Raw genomic sequence first — 23,412 nt, 5'->3', positions numbered from 1 at the left:
TAACAGTCAGTAACTGAAAAGTATGTACACGCGCTGCATTCACAAGAGCAATTAACATTACTTATTTTAATGTAAATCTTTGAGACTCACTGTTTCACTGGAGAAAGTTTCTGTAGGTATTTTTAGGACCAAGTCAACATTCCAAATGTGTGTGTATCGAGCACATGGTCGTCTAAGATGATAAACTCCCTTAAAAAACCGTGTAACTTAAGGATGACTTCCAGCTGGAAATTTATTCACAATAATTCCTAACGATGACAGAGAGCTACGCACAGTGTTCATTGCTGAATATACTAAACCACGCTGAAATTCTTCAGTAAGGAAGTCTATGATTTTTATTATAGAAACTGAAAATCTATAAATCTGTTGTTTGTCACAGAACAAAAACCATCTGCGAATATACACTTCATACTCGCGTTTTGTGGAAGTTCGCCACGACGCCATGAACACTCTGGTAGCCGTTGGTGAAAAGCCCCGGTTTCTAAAGGATGCTCCGATCAGCACCAACCGTTGCTCTAAAGGATGATCTTTGTCTGAATGTGTAAGGGCTAGTATTCTGTATTGTCGAGGGAGTATCAAAGGAAAATCGACCAGTGTTTCGATCATCAGCGGCCACCAATGTTGTGTTGGCCGTAATGGAAAAATGCCCCAACCCCGAGCCCGATCCACCTTGATCTGTTGAATGCAAAGTCCTATAACACTGTAAGGGGAGAAAAATAGCATAAATCAAATGTCCCCCAATCAATGCTAAAAGCATTTACACAGCTGCACTCTGGGTTTGGTTTCCATGAACAGTATTTCTGCACTTTTTTATTTAAATTTGTAGCAAACAAATCTACAGAGGGTATGCCATATTTTACACAAATACTGCTAAAAATGTCACCATCTAATTACCATTCTATGTTGTCTTTAAATTCTCTTGATGCCTGATCTGCATCAACATTATCAGTGCCTGGTATATGAGCACACATGATCCACATGTTATTGTCAATACAAAATTGCCAAATTTTTTGACTTATTTGATTGCAATCATAAGATTTTACTCCTCCGAAATTGTTAACATAACTAACTGTGGTAGTGGAGTCAGTGAAAACTTTGATATATTTTCCTTTTATCAAACGCTGGAATGCTGGTAGAGCAAATAGAACTGCTAACATTTCTAAAGCATTAATATGATACTCTTGTTCTCTTTCTAACCAATGGCCACCGATCTTTTCGGTACCCAATTTTGCACCCCAGCCAGACCTACTACTATCAGTGTGAATAATTACCGAAGGGTTTCCTCTGCGAATTTGCCTGACTTGAGAATGAATATTATTTATCCACCATTGTTAGTCTGATTTCATAGGAGGAGAAATATTCATGATTGAATCGAAATTGCCTTTGCATTCTTTTAATGCCAGAGATTTTCCTTTTTCTAACAGAAGATAATGCAATTTTCCTAGTTCCACAGCAGAAAAACTTGACACAATCAAACCTATGACATGAGCTACCGTGCGAATAATAGCAGTTTCACACGTGTACAGTTTAGAACATTCAAATTTTATCATTTGCCTTTTCTCATCAGGTAAATTAACTATCATCTTCTGCGAGTCAATAACATTTCCAAGATATTTAATGATTTTGGTTGGGATTAAAACACTTTTATCCCTATTTAGCAAGAAACTACCCAGGGTAGTCATGAGAGTAGAAGTTTCTTGTATATTTACAGATTTTTTTCGTTTGATGAGCCTCCAAGTAAACTGTCATCAATGTAAACTGTATTCAAATGCCCATCTGTTCTTAATTTAGCATACACAGGTTTCATGAGCTTTGTATAAACTCTAGGTCCTGACGACACACCATTAGGCATACAGACATATTGAAAGATTTTTCCCCGCCACATGAAACGAAATTAAAGCTGTTGTTGTTCAGCTATAGAAATGCTATAATATGCATTATTAGTATCAATAGATCCAAAATACATGTCTTTAGAAACCAAATCAAGTGCATTTTCAAAATTTTCCATTTTAAAATGTTATATGGAAAATATGCATTCAATTTTTCCAAATTAAGTATCATGCGATACTCTCCTGGTTTTCTATTTGCCCGTAAAAATACAATGTATAGGGGACAAGAATTGTCGAGGGTGATAATCAACTTCAATTGAAGTAATTTATTGATTTCAATATCAATGAAAAATTCCTCTTTATGATTAAATTTATGCTGAGAAAATTTTTCTTGTGGAGGAGGCAATTTAGAGAAATCAATGTTCTATTATATCAAGTATTTTTGGACCTTGAGTAATACGTTTCCATGCCGAGGAAAATTCTTTCAAACGGCTTCGTACAAATTCTGTACAAGAAATTATTCTTACCTCTCAAATATTTATTGTTTCATGACGGGTTGTTGAGGAGGGCCCTGGCCCCTCCTCCTTCAATTTTTTAGATCCTGAATTTGCGATCTAGTTTTCCCAAAGGCCGATGAGGCTGAGGATGGATTTCTATATCCAGAGGAACTACGGCCACGGAAAGGCCGGCCGCGAAACATGGGTTGTCCTCTCGCTGGACGGGAGTCATATTGCAGCTTATTTCCAATTTTTTGAGTGTCCTCTATTTCTCTGGCCGATTTTTCGATATCACCAAATAGCCACTCATTATATGGCTGTGTAGATGAACACAAAGAAGTGTAAGGTCTCTTAATTTCAGGCCTTAAAGCTTCCCACCTTGTCATGTTAATTTGTTTGTTCGCATGTCTCAAAAGCGAGAGAGCATCTTGGCAATTGTCCAAAGGTTTGCTAATATCTATGCCCAGTTCTTTAATTTGCAGTTCAGCTTTTGCCATTGCGCAACTAAAATTGCTGCTTTGATGATTGAAGTTTAAGTGTTCTGTAACTTTTTGTCTAAAAACTTTGTATTTGTTTGAAGGAAATCCCAAACAATCTTGTTACACTTTACTGTTTGTAATCATAATGCTTTACAATTTTCAGGGCGAGGAAGTGCCTCATCTTTAGTCATGTTTGAATATTCGTCCTCTTTAAGCCCGTTTATAAACACATCATTTATGTTTGAAGCAAGTGTTTCTTGAATAGCAGGGCCCAAAATCACCTGCCCTTTCAAACGCTTAGTCCTTTGACTGAAACGAGAACTCTCGAGATCTCGTTTATGAGAAAAGGATGCATTTACTGTGTGTGATGCTTCACAATTAGAAAACTCTCCTTCTGCTAATTCCCCTTCCTCCATATATTCCTCATAGCCATAATCTACTGTCATCTCTTCTAAAGCCGAAACGCGAGTAACAAGTTCCGTAAACTTGACATCGGTGGCTAACTATTGTTGTTTAATGTCCGACAATGCCTCCAGAATTTTTGACTGTAAATCAGCGTCGGACACAAATTTGTCCTTCGCCGACTTACTAGAAGCCGACGCTGTCGCAGTCTGCTTCTACTGTGTCGGTTTAACCGAAGTATTACCACTAGAAGTAGTGATTGTACCGCTTGTTGTTTCTTTTGTCGATGTCTTTTTTGTACTTGGCGTAACGTCCGCCATTTTGAAAAACACGTTTTTTCAGAATAAAACAAATCGTCGTAGAAAAGACAACTGACACTGTCAACATAAACCCCAGGTCTAAAAATGACACTGAAAGAGTTTTCGTGCCGATGGCCACAAAAGGACACCTCTAACACGCGATTTTAAGCAATAAATCCAAAGAATAATCTGCACTATAAACTTCGCTAATCAGACCGCCGCCATAACGCTTTGCCACTGACTGCGCATGCGCGAGGTTACATCTCATTTTATCGACGTACTAATAACGTTGTCGAAATAGAATTAAGCATAATTACACTGTATTTATAGTTATATAATGTGATGCATGGATTGGTATTATTATAGTTTGTGATGAAAGCCAAGTCATGTGCTCTTTAATTTAATGAAGTTGAATCATGATACTTGCTTATTTGTATCAAACATGGCATTTTAAATATTGCAGGGGCTTCCATATGCAAACAGCGCAGTCATCTGTGTATCCAAAACCAGACTACGATTCTGATATGCCAAATATTCCATGTGCAACAGAAACAGGACCAGCTGAACATTGTATTACAATAAGGATAATTTTCTATTCTGTATATACAAAAAATGTGAAAGTATTGCATAGTTGCAATTGTTATACCACAATTTTATTAACGATGTTAAACTCCCTTAGGACACCGTGACATAAAAATATTGTCTGACCCAGCGGGAAAAAAATGACTGTGAGAAAAATACTGTCGCCCGCTGCCATAAATTACAGAACGTTCGAGCGCTACAAGACATTATTGAGTCAACATGACGTCATTAGCGTCATAAAGATTCTCGCTAAATACCGCGCCCAATTATGGTTGATATTGATCTACGGGGTTTGAATAGTTTTCGGTATAATAAAATAAATGTTCGACAGGGTGACAGTACAAGAGCTGTCAGAGGACAGCGCGCTCGACTATTCGAATGCTTATCAGTATAACGTAAGCCACCAGGGAGAGGGGGGGCTATAATGTGGGTGTGTGATCATTTAATAGATGATCTTCCAAAAATAAGGAAAAAAAATGGGTGGGGTGGGTGGGTGGGGGGAGTTCTGGGAATGGGCGTGGGGGATGGTTTGGGTGAAGTGCATTGTGGTATGTCAGGTTAGTGTTGTTTTGTCAAAGTATGAATCAAATGTGATCATAAATAAAGGAGTTATGGCAATGAAAGCAAAATTTATTAATTTGACCTTGAAAGCCAAGGTCATTCAAAGGTCAAGGTCAAATTAAACTTGCCAGGCACAGTACCATCATGATAGTAAGAAAGTATCTGAAGTTTGAAAGCAATAGCCTTGATACTTTAGACGTTAAGTGGATGTAAACACAAAATTTAACAAAATATTCATTATAAGTTACTAAGACAAAAAAGGGCCATACTTCCGTTATAAAGCCAACCAGAGTTATGCAACTTGCCCTGTACAGTCCCCTTACGATAGTTAGCGAGTTTTCCAAGTCTGAAAGCAATAGCTATGATACTTCAGGAGTAAAATGGACCAAAACACAAAACTTAACCAAATGTTCAATTATCTAAGTATAAAAGGGGCCATAATTCTGTCAAAATGCTTGATACCGTTGTCTGCTCTTGTTTATAGATTGGGATCATGTTGGTAAAGAAGTATGCAAAATATGAAAGCAATATGTCAAAGGCGTATTTGGGGTAGAACGCAAACTCTTACATAGATTTATCAATAATATGCATATTCTCAGTATAAAAGGGGCCATAATTCTGTCAAAATGCTTGATACAGTGGTCGGCTCTTGTTTATAGATTGGGGTCATGTTGGTCAAGAAGTATGCAAAACATAAAAGCAATATGTCAAAGGAAATAGGAAATATTTGGGGTAGTACGCAAACTTTAACATTTGCACGCTAACACTAACGCTGACGCCGGGTGAGTAGGATAGCTCCACTATATATATTTCATATATAATAGTCGAGCTAAAATTTGTCAACTTTCGGACATTTCTCAAGTTAACAGCTGTCACCCTGTCAGATGTAATATTTATATAATGACCAATGCGTTAATGACATCATAATACAAATCTGGATGCTCAGATGTATCTTGATTTTCAAGAATTTTTGTTGTTGAGACAACATCTTGTCCAATGATGTTCCATAACTAATCAAGGAAAACTCTGTATTCGTTGAAAAAATATGAAAAATACGGTAAATACTCCATTGTGCTATTTAACACATGTTATATTACTTTACAGGAACCATTTCTTTGATACCAGTGATATAATTTGTGTCAAAGGGAAACGGAAAAGCGGCCTCATTAGTGTCCCAGAGTGTCCAGCTAAGCGACAGAAAGGTGTAAGACAGTATCATTCATCAGACGAATCCAAGATTCTTGCGCATGTTCGTGAAGGCTTATCAGACATTTGAATGGCATATATAACACAACAATTGAATACTAAAATATGAATATCATATGCACATGTAATATTATGATATAAACAGTATAAATAACAGATTGCAATAACACAGTTTTATATAGATTTATTTGAAAATGATTGAGACAATGATTACCATGGAAAACATTGATCATAAAGAATTAAACACTAATTAATGTAACAAATGATAACAAAAGTATAAACAAGAAAGGTGCTTTTTCTTTCCAAAACATTATTCATAAAGAATAAAACTGTCATTAATGTAAACATGATAATTATAGTATAGACAAGAATTGTGTGTTTCCTTACACACCAACATGTAAGAAAAATGTAAAAATAAAGATAATAAAAGTTACTGTAAAACAAAGTGTTCTATATGAATAACATCTTCATAATGAGGGCCTAAATTAACATTTTGTTTGTTTCCCCCTCCCACTACCTACCCACCAAATTCACCCTACCCGAAAACTTTACTGCACAAAATGACGACGTATTTCAATATCTAGTGCAATTGAAATGTCAATCAGATCAAAAACTGAAAAATTATTATCAGTGTTATTTCTTAGAATCATAAACTATTGTTACTATGTATGTATTATTAATAAGGTTGCATATAGTGGAATAGAAATAAGCTGTTTCATGCACTTTGTAAACAAGAGGGCCTGAAAGACCCAAAGTCGCTCACCTGAGATAACAAGATATTATTGGGACAAATCTTCTGACCAAGTTTCACGAAGATCGGAAAATAAATGTGGCCTTTAGAGTGTTAACAAGGTTTTACTATAGCCATATAAGGAAAAATGTTCGGCCCCCTGGCAGCCATGTTTTTCAACCAACCGGCATCATTTTTGAACTCGTCCAAGATATTATCGAGATGAATCTTCTGACCAAGTTTCATGAAGATCGGACAGTAAATGTGGCCTCTAAAAGTGTTAACAAGATTTTACTATAGCAATATAAGGAAAAATGCCCCGCCCCATGGAAGCCATTTTTTTTAAAGCAAACATAATTATTTTGGAACTCATCCAAGATACCATTGAGACCAATCTTTTAGCAAAATTTCATGAAGATTGGACTATAAATGTGGCCTCAAGAATGTTAACAAGGTTTTACAATAGCCATATAAAGCCATATAAGGAAAAATGCCCCGCCACTGGCGGCCATGTTTTTAAAGCAACCAAAACCATTTTCGAACTCATCCAAGATATCATTGGGACAAATCTTCTGACCAAGTTTCACGATGATCGGAAAATAAATGTGACCTTGTTAACAAGGTTTTACTATAGCCATATAAATAAGGAAAATAGCCCCGCCCCCGTGGTGGCATTGTATTTCAACCAACCGGCATCATTTTTCAACTCGTCCATGATAATATTGGGATGAATCTTCTGACCGTGTTTCATGAAGATCGAACTATAAATGTGGCCTCTAGAGTGTTAACAAGATTTTACTACAGCCTTATAAAGCCATATAAGGAAAAATGCCCCGCCCTTTGGCAGCCATGTTTTTCAAGCAAACGTAACCATTTACGAACTCATCAAAGATATCATGAAGACAAATCTTCTGACCATATTTCATCAAGATTGGACAATAAATGTGGCATTTAGAGTGTTAACAAGGTTTTACTATAGCCATATAAGAAAAAATGCCCCGCCCCATGGCGGCCATGTTTTTCAACCAACCAGCATCATTTTCGAACTTGTCCAGGATATTATTGGGATGAATCTTCTGACCAAGTTTCATAAAGTTTGGACAATAAATGTGGCCTCTAGAGTGTTAACAAGATTTTACTATAGCCATATATAGCCATATAAGGAAAAATGCCCCGCCCCATGGCAGCCATGTTTTTCAAGCAAAGGTTGCCATTTTTTAACTCATCCAAGATATAAGTGGGACAAACCTTCTGAGCAAGCTTCATGAAGATCGGAAAATAAATGTGGCCTCTAGAGTGTTAACAAGGTTTTACAATAGCCATATAAGGAAAAATGCCCCGCCCCTGGCGACCATGTTTTTCAACCAACCGGCATCATTTTCGAACTCGTCCAAGATATTATTGGGATGAATCTTCTGACCAAGTTTTATGAAGATCAGACAATAAATGTGGCCTCAAGAGTGTTAACAAGATTTTACTATAGCCATATAAGGAAAAGTGACCCGCCCCTTGGCAGCCATGTTTTTCAAGCAAACGTAACCATTTTCGAACTCATCCAAGATATCATCGAGACCAATCTTCTGACCAAATTTTATGAAGATTGGACAATAAATGTGGCCTATAGAGAGTTAACAAGTCAAATGTTGACGCCGTACAACGCACGACGGACGACGGACAAAAGGCGATCACAAAAGCTCACCATGAGCACGTTTTGCTCAGGTGAGCTAAAAAAATAACATTTTTTCCCTACCTTCCTACCCAACCTTGAATACCATATGGGTCGCGAGAGGGAAAACAAACACTATTTTAATGTTAGGCCCAGTCAGTCGTGTACAAAACTATGGTCCCGGATCAGACCGTGCTGATTAACATGAACCGTGTTCATCTGGATCAAACACCATTGAGAATGTTCCTATTTGACTAAAAAACAAAGATAAAACAAACGTAGATCCTTCTGACTCGTGTGCTAGCAGTATCTGGAATATAACTGACTCCAAATCTGATACTATTACTTTTAAGTCTTACAACTTAACATATGATATCAGCAAAACAATAAAATGCTTTTAAATACAGTCATATTGGAGCCCCCTTACATTTCTTCTCATGTCTGTGTAGATTTGGCCTGTACTTAATCGGCTTCATACATTTTGAGCATTTCAGTTCCAGCTCTTGATGAACCGCGCGTATGTGTTCTTTCAGTGAACGTGGTTCCATATATTTAACACCACAAATACCACAAATGCTACAGTTCTCCTTTCCTGAACATATTTTGGCATGCATCTTCATTGCCGAGTAGCTATTGAAGCGTCTATAACAGGTAATACACGCATGTGGCCTTAAATTGCCATGTGTATTTGTATGATCATCTCGTGCTGTTTTGCCTCTAAACGTCTTATCACAACCTGGATATTGACACTTTACTATCTTGGATGGAGTTCCCATATTATGTGTAGCAAGGTGGCGCTCTAAGTGGTATTTACTACCGAAAGACTTGCCACAATGTACGCATAAATGAGGCTGATGTTTTGACCGTTTATGTTCCAGTAGTTTGCTTGAATCCTCGAAGAAAAGTGTGCAAAGAGAACACTTGTATGAGTCTACACTTGAATGGACCTTAAGATGCCTTGACAGTGATCTTTTCAGTTTATATGATTTGCCACAAATGTCACAATTAAAAGGTTTTTCATTCACGTCCACCTCTCTGGATTTATTTAGAAATGAGCCATCAAGTATATCTGGATCACTGTGTGGCTCCTCAGGATCATCAGCAGCATCTTCTACAAACATCTCAGCATCAGCACCGAAATTGTCTAGCAGCGGCTCTAGATCTGTAGGTGACTCCATCTGAAATATATGTAAATCGGCATTTATAAGTAACTTAAAAGTCAGGTTGTAAGGAAGTTGTTATACAGTGAAACATCCACTAACAGTCACAACAAACAGTCCTCTCCAAACAATGTCACTAATGGCTACCTCTTAGTTTGATTTACCTCCCCTTATCAGATATATGCTATGATCGAGTCCATGTAATAGAAGGCTTGCTACCTCTGCCCATTTCAACATTTCAAACAAGAGCACCGCCTTGAGGGTGCAGAACGCTCATCTATTTTTCTTTTTTAAGGTGAAGGGACCTATCTCAATACTTCAATCACAAAGGAGAAAGGGGTGGGGTGGAGAGGGGTGTATAGTGAGGAGGTGTGGTCATTTATTACATTTTCTTCCAAAAATAAGAAAAAAATTGGGAGGGGGGATTCTTGGGCGGGATGGTTGGACGGTCTTTCAAAAATAAAATAATTAAAATAAATATTTAACCATGTTTAAAAAAATTTTTTTTTTGGGGGGGGGGGCGGATCGGGGGGGGGGTTAGTGTGAGGGTGTGGTCATTTATAAGATGATCTTTCAACAACAAAAAATAGAAGAAAAACACTTTTTTGGGGGGGGGGGGAGAATTCTTGAGTGGGGCGTGGGGGGTGGTTTGGGTTGAGTCTATTGTTGTATGTCAAAGTATCAATCAAATAAGGATCAAAAATAAAGTAGTTATGGCAATTTTAGCAAAATTGAATAATTTGACCTTGAGAGTCAAGGTCATTCAAAAATCACGGTAAAATTCAACTTGCCAGGTTCAGTACCCCCATGATAGCATGAAAGTATTGGAAGTTTGAAAGCAAAAGCCTTGATACTTTAGAAGTAAAGTGGATTTAAACACAAAATTTAACCATATATTCAAAGTTACTAAGTAAAAAAAGGGCCATAATTCCATCAAAATGACAACCCGAGTTATGCAACTTGTCCTGTACTGTCCCCTTATGATTGTTTGCAAGTGTTCAAAATATGAAAGCAATATCTATGATACTTTAGGAGTAAAATGGACCAAAACACAAAGCTTAACCAAATTTTCAATTTTCTAAGTATAAAGGACCCATAATTTTGTCAAAACGCAAGTCAGAGTAACATAACTTTGCCTGCACAGTCCCCTTATGATAGTTAGTAAGTGTTGCAAGTATGAAAGCAATAGCTTTGATACTTTAGGAATTAAGTGGACCTAAACACAAAACTTAACCAAATTTTCAATTTTCTAAATATAAAAAGAGCACAATTCTGTCAAAATGCCAGTCAGAGTTACATTACTTTGCCTGCACAGTCCCCTTATGATAGTTAGTAAGTGTTGCAAGTATGAAAGCAATAGTTTTGATACTTAAGGAATAAAATGGACCTTAACACAAAACTTAAACATATTTTCAATTTTCTAAGTATAAAAAGGGCACATTATTCTGACAAAATGCACGCCAGAGTTATCTAACATTGCCTGCCCAGTCCCCTCATGATAGTAAGTAAGTGTAGCAATTTTGAATGTTATAGCTTTGATACTTTATGAGAAAAGTGGACCTAAACACAAAACTTAACCGGACGCAGACGCTGACGCCCAGGTGATGACAACCGCTTTTTTTTTAAAAATAGATGAGCTAAATATGAAGTTTGAAGGGGTATCTTTAAATTGTTGACTTTAAGTGTATCCCATTTCCTATACAACGCTCTCACAGTGTCTATCAACTGTTTAACTTATTGACATCTGTATCCCAAAGTCATGACTTTTGTCAATTGAGATATAATATATAATGAATAAGAAACTAGTCAATTAAACACCTGTTACTCAAATCATCTGAAAACAAAAGTCACCTCTCTACACCACCCAACTCCTATCTATGGCAGTTGGTTGTTGTCAGCAGGTTGAAACAAATCCTTAATTTTTCGGTAATGAAGTAATGACAAGTGTTTTCAGGCTCTGAAAAAAGTGAATCAATGAAGTAAGGCTTGCGATCATCACTACCACCTACTTTAAAACTGTGACTAAATAAATATTATACATACAACCCCCATATACATTTATTAAGACATCATTCTATGTACCTAAACAATTAATTTATGTGACAAAGCAGTCAAGTCTTTCTTTAAATTTTCCAAAATAGTGTTGGTAAAAAGAAATAAAACTCGAGAATATTGAAAAGGCACTATTTATAATACATAAGGCATTTAAAAGTACATTTGTATGCATATGTCCCCACATACACTTACTGTATGCCTCTACAAAGCAAAGAAATTGCAACAAAATGGCTGGAAATTTGTTTTTTTTTGTAACCAAAATGAATTATAGTCACTGCTCATATAAGGTTTCCTGGTCTTCTCCAGATGGTTTCCACGTTTTCCCAACGTGGTCATTAAAAACGCAAATTTCTCCACAAGAAATACTTTTTTGGAGAAACCCTGCTAAGAGGTTATGGCAGACATGTGTAAGTTTGATTTAATCCTTTAATTATTGTAGTGGCTTGCAAATTAAAGCAGTTTTTCTCCCTTAATTCCTGAGCATGGCAAATTTTGCCCGATCTTTTACTCCAGGGAACTACATTTCGCTCATTTTTTTTACGAACATTTGTCAGGATTTTTTTCCACATGTAGGCCAATACCTTTGTCATCAATGTTTATACACAGTTGTTTCAAATTGGACTTTGAAAATTTTATTTTTTCCGATTTACTTACCATATGAAAGTTCATGCTAAAATACTGAACACTGCTCCAGTGGTATTACACTGCTCACAAGGTTTCGGGATGCATGTGAAGTATCAAGCCAATCTGTCAATTCGTCTACGAGTTATTGATCGGAAACCACTAAGTGTGATAATGACTTTGACCTTTGATCTTGTGACCCAAATTTAAATAGGGGTCATCAAGGCCAATGCACATGTTAAGTATCAAGCAAATCAGTCAATTAGTTGACGAGTAATTGTTCGGAATCGATTTTCACACTAAGTCTGATAGCGGCCTTGACCTTTGACCTAGTGACCCCAATTTCAATAGGGGTCATCTTCAGTTAAAGGCCAATTCAAATGTTTAGTATCATGCCAATCGGTCAATTTGTTGACGAGTTGTTGATCTGAAACGATTTTCACACTTAGTGTATAAGCGACCTTGACCTTTTGCCTAGTGACCCCAATTTCAATAGGGTCATCTTCTGTCCAAGGCCAAAGCACATAAGCAGTAACAAGCCAATCGGTCAATTATTGTACGAGTTATTGATTAGAAATAAACTGGTCTACATTAAGACTGGTCTACCAACATGTTCTAACAACAGACATCCAGCAAAACAATATACCCCTTCTTCTTCGAAAAGGGGCATAATAATAATAAAAGCCCGTAGCAAATATGCAGTTCAGTCTTTACCTTTTTACTTACACTATGTTTATCCTTGGTATTAGCATACAGCTTTTCTTTTCTTTCGCTATGCATCTTGTCTTTATTCTCTTTTTTGAAGTACCAGCAGCAACCGAATCTTCACCTTGTTTCGGCATGCTAGAACAAGAAGCGGTTTCCTTCTTTACGATGAGTGTCCTGTCACCCATTTCATCCACGGATTCATCAATGTCTGTCTCAACATCTGTATCAGAGTCATATGGATTTTCTTCTTCTATTTCAGATTTCACCTCCAATATTGGATTTGACAACAAAGAACCACCAAACACGTTGTCTATATCACTGCGTTGCGAAGATATGTCAGCCTCTTCTTTTAGCGAAGATATGTTAGCCTCTTCTATTAAGGTATTCCAATTGGTACCTGTTTCAACAGTAAAGTTATTATACCATTAAATAAATCTTATTGATCGGGCATACATTTGTGTTGATTTTTTGTGGGTTGACCCTTGACGTTTTAAACACAAACACATCGCCACAACTTCCTATTTTTCCCCACCTATCAGAGAGGCAACCAATTTATGTTACCACAAACAACATGAAATTTGATGTGGACCAATACATAATGATGATTTTAGAGTTTTCATGTAAAATGTGTTTTAAATTAAGTATATATGGTTCAGCCATTCAAAAATTTTGGGAAATTCCCATAATTCACGCATAAATGTATATCAACGTTTGTCTCCTATAATTTTCCTCTTTTTTAAATTGATAAGCGAGCACTCTGTTTGAATGTGGCAATTAACATCAGAAAATATCACACTACCACTTCATCGCTTTATTTATGAACAGTTACCTTGAATGTCAGTAACTTTGTAATATACTCACAAAACGTCTCAAACGCCTTTCTAATGTCAGGGTTGGATTGGACAAATTTTGCACCAAGGTTAGTTCCAGAACTCTTCACATCTGTCATTGATGAGGTATCAATAAACATCACAAAAGCATGCACGTCTGAAGTTTCAAATGTTTGGAACTGAAAAGAATAAACATGTGCTGCCACTGTTAGCGTCAAATGACATAAAATATAATTTTGACACAAAAAGTATGATCTTGATATTCAAAGTTGTGGATTTTGGGTTTTATTTTAATATTCAGTGAAGAACAGAAAGCTCACTTTACTCTATTTATACATGTTTTTTCTTGATAATCAATAATAAAAATTATGCTTTGCACAAGGTAATAAAACAAACTGCAAAATTCTAAATATGGCCGTGTGAAAGGGGTTCAATGCATATGTGTTAAGTGTCATAACAGATTAGCCTGTGCAGTATGCAACGGCTAATCAGGGACGACACTTTCCGCTTTTATGATAATTTATATTCTGTTTAAAGAAAGCCTCTACTTAGCAATATCAAGACTATAGGCCAAAAGTGTCTTCCCTACACAGGCTAATCTGGAACGACACTTTAAGCACATGAATTAAACACCCTTTTCACAGGCTAATATACATATAAACCCTGCACCTCTTCTCACAGTCCTCTATAATTATATGAAGAATCATTTGAACCCCTTTAACACTTTTTGTGTTATGGTCTGCACAATAAAATAATGTTGTGTAAATGAGGCTCTTCACGATAAAGTAAAGCAAGGCTTCAGGGCCCTCAATCTATTAAATCTGCCGCCGAAATTCGGCGGCAGTCCCCCACCTGAAAAGTATACTTTTTTCCCCTTTTATTAATAGAAAGATGTGTTTCATGATTATTATATCTCAATTCTATTTCAATTTAATCTTTGCAAACATACTTAATTATGAAAAATGCAATGAATATAGTGCAAACATGTACAAATGTAATAATGAGAGAGTAAGTAAAAAAATCCCCCAAAATGGGAAACGCCGCGAAAATTCCCCCTTCTAAGGGCTGCGAACCCCTTCCCCCAAAGTAGTGTGAGGGCGCTGCAATGTAATTAACTACAAAACCACTGAAATTAATAATTATGTCCTCTGAACATTTATGACGATTTGTCTGAATATCTTTTATTAATTAAACAAGAAGAGTCTATGACAATAATAGTCCAAAAGGCTTGATGTATCTGAGGTTCATTTTGGGGCAAGGCTTTTACATTTATTCCAAAAGGAAGTTACTGCACACTTCTCCAAGCAAAAACAGGCCCCGCAACTCCAGATTTCGAATAGAAGGCTCAAACCCTCACCTATTTTTTTTCTACAGACTGCACAGACTAATCTGGGATGATACTTACACACATGCATATAGCCGGCTTTCCCACAGACTGGTCCATACATTTTTTTCATATACTTTGGAGATATAGTACGGGGCTGAATTTTGGCCCAATTTAAAACAAACAAGGGACAAAATTGTCACAAAACCAGGTTTTCATTGTGAAAAAAAAATCGGATAAAGGAAGAAAACTCAAACTGAACTTTTGAAATGAACAAACAAAATTAACCCCCTTTGTAAGTTTGTTTTTTAAAAAAATCTATTTATAGTCGTGGCGACCTTGACATTGGAGATATTGACGTGATTCTTTCGTGCGACACACCGTCCCATGATGGTGAACAAATATGCCAAATGATTTTAAAATCTCACAGTGAATGACATAGTTATGGCTAGGACAAGCTCATTTATGGTCATTTTTGACCTTTGAACTCAAAGTGTGACCTTGACCTTGGAGATATCGACGTAATTATTTCGCGCGACACACCGTCCAATGATGGTGAACAAATGTGCCAAATGATTTTAAAATCTGACAATGAACGACATAGTTATAGCCCGGACAAGCTTGTTCCGCCCGCCCGCCAGCCAGCCCGCCCGCATTCGCCAATCTAATAACCAGTTTTTTCCTTCGGAAAACCTGGTTAAAAACACTGTGTTTCATTTTTGCTTCTTGTTAATTAATGGCTCAAATCTTACTAAAATATTCCTGGAAGTGTGATTAAATATACTTTTGACGGAAAGAGAATATTGGTATGTTATGATAGTGGTATATTCAGTTAACCAAGTGAGTAGTGTATACAATCAAACCTGGTTGCCTTGAGGGTTGACTATTCTCACAGTGTTGCGTTTACGCCCCCTGGCTTTTGTTTACCATCTTCATACATCTGATAAAGGATTTAAGACAAATATGTTTAACTTAACTTTATACGATATTTTCCTTATTATGATGAAAGTCCTTCTATTTGTACTGCGGTAGAAACAAAACCCACACCACTATCATACATAGTTGTTTAATTTTTCTTCGGGTAGATCCGGAGTGAATAGGTTAAACAGCACTAATATTAAATTAACCATGAATAAACAAAGATCTGACACACCATTCAAAGTAACAATCAATAATGTACATAACAATTTAAATATATGGAATTTAAGACACCAAGTAAAAAAATATCACAGTTATTTTCTAGCACTGTCTGATTTTTTGTTAAAACAATAAATTGAACTAGACAAATTCAAATACTGTTAGTCTGAATTTTAAAACATTTAACAACTAAAAATCGATTAATACTGGCAGCGAGAGATGTTTTCTGACAGATTTGATAAGTCAATAATGCGGGTTTGTTCCCCGAGGGGGGGGGGTAACTTCCCAAATTTTAGGGTAGGGGTGTCCTGCCGAGACTTCCGAAATGTGACCCCTTTTTATACCGGAACTCTGATAAAGTGGACCCATTTTGATACAAGATTTTTTTTTAAGCAGACCCATTTGTATACGATACCATTGAGAAAGTGGACCCATTTCAATACAAGAATTTTGAATGTAACGATTTCGTCACTTAATATATGACGTATGTTAATATATGACGTGACAGTATCATCTTGGTTTATCAAGCAACAGATAAAAACAGTCAAGTTACTGCCCGGAGTTACTGCATCTTTCTTTCTACTGAAATTTTCTTTTTGATACCCATTTATATACAGTTAAATTTGCTAATCTTGCGCGTCCGGTAATCTTGCGCACTCTTCAGTTTGCGAATTTCGCAGACGACCGAATAGTTTTCTTAGGTGATGAAAGATGAAATATCACATTTTTAAGAATAAACGGATTTAAAAGGTACGTATTTCATGCAAAATAAAAATCGATCATTACATTTTAACACCGGTTGTGTCATCCTTATACATTGTACATGTATCGTAAACACTGACCTTCTTACGATAAATTCGAAATGAATAACACATTCCATGCAGTCTTTAGCGTTTCATTCTTAAAATAAAGAATTCCAACGTTTAATTTAGAATCCATTGCACAATACCCGAGCAGGTAATATATTTTTTGGCTTTGAAAATATATCGCATCAGACGACATTGTCATCATTTCCCGCCATTCAAACCACATTTGGTATGATCTCCGCATGCGCAATTGCCTAGTTTAAATATTTTCTGTACAGTAAACTATGGAAGCATGATCGTGGTAAAATTAAACCTGTTATGCATAAACATTTTTTTCACGCTAGAAATCAATTAATTTAACATGTTAATGTTTCTTTTGCTACAGTCAAGGGAATGCCATCACCATCATCGAAGAAACCGAAGTACAGCTATTAATCCACATTAAATTTGAATGGTTTTAAAGACTGATTTTTAAAAAAAAATCTGGAATGTTTTTTTGTCAATAATTGGACACCGTATGTCTACAATTTTGCCTAAACGAGGTCATTACACCAAGTGCGCAAGATTACCGGACACTGTGATAGTTTGAAAGTGAGGTGAGTCATGTTTGTTTTGAAATCAAATCGGACAGTTCTTCACTGAATTAATCAGATATTTTCGTTTTGATAAGCACATAAACTTCTTATTTTCATAATAAATTTTGATATTATGTTGTCAATTTATAAAAGAACATGTTTTAAAACCAATTGAGCCTTAACTGCGCAAGATTACCGGACAGCATCGTACAATAATGACAATTATCATACCCATTTTGATACTGATACTTTCAGTACTTTGAGTATATTATTACGGGCAAAAGCCCGCGAAGCGGTCGTTGACCGTTCATACATATGGAAATGTAGACCCTAAAATTACAAAAGAATAGCATATAGGGATGCGTCTCAAAAAAAATTGCCACGCGACATATATTTTCGCGATGCTATTTATGACCTTGAACAAATCAAAAACACTTTGACATATGCTAAATCACATGTAAATACATACCTCAGGAAAAAGTATATCAATGACATCATAACTGTGCAGCGAATAGCACTAAATATTCTCGCATTATTTGTTTTTCTTCGCAACCGTTCCAGAATTAAGTCATTACTCAATCATCTCCCCTGAATACTCTTCAGTGGGTATAAGCCGAAGACTGGTTCACTACATATAGTGACAGTCTTTATCAAACATAATTTACGTGAACATAACCCGTCTTAAATATATTGCCGAATCTCAGATTTTTGTCAAATTTATTGCTTTCATCTTTTCGATATCTTATTGTTATTTTTTATTATCCTGACGAATCACAAACGCTTGTTAATAAATTATTTGTTTAAAACATTATATTCTCTATTCTTCCAGTATTCTCGCGGTATTCCAATAACGACACCCTACTGTTTATTTGTCAGAATTCGTAACGCATTTTTCATTCGCTCTCAGAAAGAAGTTTTACGTGTGATCATGAGCAATATTCTGGTAAGTTGTCGTAGTAATCCATCAGAAACACATTTATTCATAAAATTTAAAGATATTTCGATCTAACTTTTTAGTCTTTTAGCTTTAATTTTTAACGTATTTACACCTCGTCTGCTCGCACTTTACCGATACCCAAAATGTTACATATCACTATAATAAGTTTAGGCCTAAAACCACAAAATCCGATACCGTTGGATTTTCGTACCACAGTCTAACGTAAAAAATCTTCCAGATTCGACATCAACAAAAAAAACATTTATAATTTGTCTGCATTATTGATCAAATTCTAAGATATTTGTTGGTTTTCCGTTTTTAGAAGCTGTTTTGCCATGGCAAGAGGCCATTCTATCCAGCAAAACTGACTGTTTTGGTTTACAGAAATCAACAAAGGAGGGATTCCTGAACTATCAAAATTTCCAAGCTATATACACAGTTATTATCTGTGGTGGTCTTTATTGGTTTTGTTGGTTTACTTGGATGGAACATGTGTGAACTTTTATAGAACTTTGATAAGTCTATATCTGTCTATCTATAAACAAAAATCAGCTATGGTATTATAAGATCTCAGGCTTTTTCCGCTCCATTTTGGGAAAACGCCCCACACTGGAATTTTGGGAATTTCGCATCGTGAAAACCCCATTTTGGGAAAAAAATTAATCGCAAAATTGGCTCAATTGGGAAAAATTATTGCATATAAATAGTGTTTCTTATATTTCAAAGAAGCCATTAACTGGTAAATAACGACTATTTGGATAACTTATAATTAAAATTTTACACAATATTATGAACATGTGTGATAAGTGCAGGTTTTTTAATCTTAATTTGGTGAAAAGGCTTGGCCTTTTATGAGGTGAAAAAAATCGCGCGAAGCTTTGGATTTTGAGGAAAATAAGGAAAGTCTTAAATAATCATTTACATATTTTACAGTTGTTAAAACAAATTCAAGGCAACAGATAATTTAATTATGCAATACTTTCTATTGTCTACACCGGATCAGGTCAACATATATATTTTAAGGGTGAAAAAAAAAAAAAAAAAAAAAATTTTTTTTTTTTTTTTGAATTGGGAATTTTTTTTTCAATTGGGAAACAAACAACCAGATTTGCATTGGGAATGGGGCCGAATTTCGGACCCGTGGCATAGGGCGGAAAAAGCCTGATGTGGAAGTACAAACATGTATTTAGAAGTACAAATTGTACTTTGACGTACAAACATATATTTTGAAGTGTATTTTATATTTGTATGTCGACGTACAATTGTTGTACTTCGACGTACATTTCTCTTTTTACCTAGTAGGTCTTCTTGACTTTCAACCCAAATGATACGCCATAATATGTCTTTAGGGTTATCTAAAGAATGCTCCCACTTAAGGGATCCCAGTGACTAAGCCAGTTAGGCTCGATTGGTCATTGTAGGCTCGGGTACTACTAACATGTTCCCCGGGTACTCTTAAGTATACTTACATGTACCCCGGGTACCATATTAATTTTTAAATAAGACCATTCCATAACTTACCAGATCAGCTACTCTCGCCAAAAGTTCATGGGGCGTCGGTTTTGGTGCCATAACTACATTCGTGTGTTCTTTTCTTATCCCGAACATAATTGACGAGTTAATGACAAAATTTCAATGAAGGGAGGCAATCATCGCGATACATTATAGTCAAACCGGTAACAAAAACGTCAAACCGGCCACATATTGGGCATTGTGAAGATACAATCGATTGGTGTATAACGGATAGCTAAGGACTTCGAGTCTCATTTCAACGTAAACACCATGCATTCAGTAATTAAACCATTAAACCTAGATAAACCCATGTCTTTCCTATTGAAACATGCCAGCGGTTTTAAATTTCTGAAAAATATTATTTGTTTACAGCGAGAATTTCATGGTACACTGATTCAGCCATTACCGGATCGCTTAGATCTTTATCGGATTACATGTGTATCGTGTTATTTCTTGAAATTTGACACAACATTTGTAGAAAATAATTGCAATATATGTACATTTCCAGAAAGGAAATTCATTTCTGCGTTTAATAAGACCAAATTCATGGAAATCGCTGCACAATTGATGAAGAAATTGCTGTTCAAAGCGATGCACCCTATATTCGGGTCATTTTGAGTTGAATCTATATATAGATTTGATAGCGGAAAATGTTTTCAGAGAAATCGATTTTTCGTTATAATTTGATTATTTTTCATTAAAAATGATGTTTTTACTTATTAATATCATAGCCACACGCTTATCACATGTGTATTGGACAACTTCAATTGAGTTTATATTTATTTTGAGACAATCCCCACATTCCTTTATATGGGTCACCACATATCCGTAATTCACTAAATCCCGAGTTGCAGCTTTCATGCTTATTTTATATGGTACGCATCAATTTGGTTTCTGAGCATTCTTACTTTTGTAAAGGACACATAATACTAAAATATTACATCAATGAACATTATGTTTACCAAACAAAATCTGCAAAATTCAAGAAACCATTCGTCTGCACTTTTCCTGTCGTCACAAAAACGGTGCGTACACAACGTGAGCTTGTTTTGCTTTCGAAAAAAAGAAACAGTTGTAAACATTGACGACTTAACAATGAAAGGCTTTTTGTATTCAATTAATAGAAAACTATAAATCTTAAAATAAATGAAAGTATTTTGCAAAAAACGTTTAAGCTATCCGTTACTCACTAAAATCCGCTATACACTAATCGACTGTATACGTATGATTCGGTTAGATCGTAAAATATCTCATTATTCTTATGTCTTTTATGATCGCCGCTGCATATAAAATGCATATAACGTGGAATAATGTAACATCTGTGTCGCTTTATAGTTTACAATCTTGAATACTCGTTCACAACACCAGCTCAGATAAGAAATGCCATATTAACGCTCGATTGGTCATTGTCGGCTCGGGTATTTCTTACATGTACCCCTGGTACTCTTAAGTGTACTTACGCTCGATTGGTCATTGTCGGATCGGGTACAACTTACATGTACCCCGGGTACTCTTAAGTATTCTTACATGTACCCCGGGTACTCTTAATTTAACACTAAATCGGTCGTTGTCGGCTAATTAATTATAATCACATTTATGTCAATTTTCTGTACAATGGCCTCTATTATATCGAAACTCATACTTAAAAGCATGTTGATGCAGTTTTTTATAAAGAGAAGTTTGTTTAAGATAATCGGTAGCGTGTAACTACATCAGATTTTGAGCGGGAATACAACTCGGGTACAGTATAATATCGACCGGTCACGAGTAAGTATATTTACCGTACCCGGGGTACATGTAAGTATTGCTCGATTGGTCATTGTCGGGTACCCCGGGTACTCTTAAGTATACTTACATGTACCTCGGGTACGGTAAATATACTAAAACGTACACGGGAATATAACAATAATTCGGTCGTTGTCGGCTATTTTTCTTAAAATTAATTATGTTCACATTTATGTCAATTTCCTGTGAAATGGCCTCTATATTATCGAAGCACATACTCATACTCAAAAAACATGTTGATGCAGTTTTTTTTTAAAGAAAAGTTTGTTTAAGATAAACAATATCGTTTTAAGGTAATCGGTAGCGCGTTTAACGACATCGGATTTGGACGGGAATACAACTCAGGTACAGTCTAATATCGATCGGATACCTTTAAGTATATTTACTGTACCCGGGGTACATGTTAGTATACTTAAGAGTACTCGGGGTACATGTAAGTAGTACCCGAGCCGACATTGACCAATAGAGCGTTAATAGATACATTTACTGACATAATAACTTATTGAAAATGAAGTAGTGTTCAATAGTTTGATATTTCCGGCAATTTTAATTCGTATGTAAAAAGACGAGTTGTGCAATTAGTAAAACAGCGGCGTGTTTTAACAGGGACCTGTTCGTATTGATCCTTGGTTTTAATTATGTTAGCCCCATGTTAAGTAATAAGTAACTGAAAAGTACATGACACTGTTTAAATTAATAGGATGTGTCATGTTATGATATTTACACATTAATACGCAAAACTCAATAATAACTCATGATGAAATAACTATTTTACATAACCAAAATAAGCGACTTGGGGACATAAGTAGGTTTAACACTTAACAATAAAACAAAATACAATTAACATATACTTAAAAAAATCACAAGAATCCCGGCTATTAACAGTTTTATGCAATATTTTCTCACGTTTTGCAGCAATAAAACGAACCGTGACACTATAAGTTTTACATAATTCACAAAATTTATCAATGAATCGTCCCAGGTATAAATAGTTTTATGCAATTAAAATACGGGTCTTGCAACAATTTGTTTTGCATAATGGATTATATATTTGCTGCATGAAATATTGATATTGTAACAAACTTTGCGTTATTGACGGTAAACATACTCTATTTAAATTTGGAGTTATTTGGAGTCAATCAAAAGGAGTATTTATCATATTTTTATAAACAATGTTTATTAATTGCAAATATTAACACAAAAGTTCAACTGAGAACGCACCAATTACATGTAATTACACGTGAAAATATACTGAATTGAATATGCTGATTATTTTACCAGTGTTTGTAAATTTAATTTGTGAAGATACCTCTGCTCATTGAAACCTTGACAAGACATTGGGACATCCCGACGGGCAGCCCACATGTGGTTGGCGTTCATTAAGTCGCTACCGGGCTTCCGATACAAGGTTATCCCGACAGGCAGCCGATGGGTTGTTTGGCGTGCACCAGGTCACTATCGGGTGATAACTCTTGTTTTTCATAAATTGGTCATTGGCTCAGCTGTTGAAATTGGCTCAATGCGCTAAATAGTTTGTATATGTCAACATTTCTTATAAAATGTCTACACAAGCTATTTTGCTACATAGGCAAATGAATAGGTTACACTTGCTATTGGGCTGTTCAAGTCATCCATCAAAATTACTTTGAAGTAAAGGAAAAAGTGATAGTCAGCAGCATTGCCTCACTCCGGTTATTTCTTGGAAAAGTTC

At 35.8% G+C, this 23,412-nt stretch overlaps 1 protein-coding gene across 3 annotated transcripts in view; it reads right to left on the bottom strand.

Moving 5' to 3' along the window:
• Positions 1 to 20,029, bottom strand: part of LOC127867381 (zinc finger protein 14-like) — a 74,309-nt gene extending 54,280 nt beyond the window's left edge. Inside the window, exons 1-5 of one of the 3 annotated variants that reach the window (XR_008043469.1) lie at positions 19,926 to 20,019; positions 15,813 to 15,889; positions 13,657 to 13,804; positions 12,814 to 13,192; positions 6,025 to 9,429 (exon numbers count right to left, since the gene is read on the bottom strand). Coding sequence is in view for 2 of the 3 variants with exons in the window: in XM_052408492.1 (XP_052264452.1) it covers positions 19,926 to 20,012 (87 nt within the window). In the remaining variant the exon portion in view is untranslated. Of the gene's footprint in view, positions 1 to 6,024; positions 9,430 to 12,813; positions 13,193 to 13,656; positions 13,805 to 15,812; positions 15,890 to 19,925 lie in introns of those variants that run through there. The other 2 variants (XM_052408492.1, XM_052408495.1) reach the window with 2 other exon arrangements.
• Positions 20,030 to 23,412: the final 3,383 nt, after the last annotated feature.

This window comes from Dreissena polymorpha, chromosome 2 (assembly GCF_020536995.1).
Source record: "Dreissena polymorpha isolate Duluth1 chromosome 2, UMN_Dpol_1.0, whole genome shotgun sequence".
NCBI lineage: Eukaryota > Metazoa > Mollusca > Bivalvia > Myida > Dreissenidae > Dreissena > Dreissena polymorpha.
This window is presented reverse-complemented; position numbering and strand designations above follow the sequence as displayed.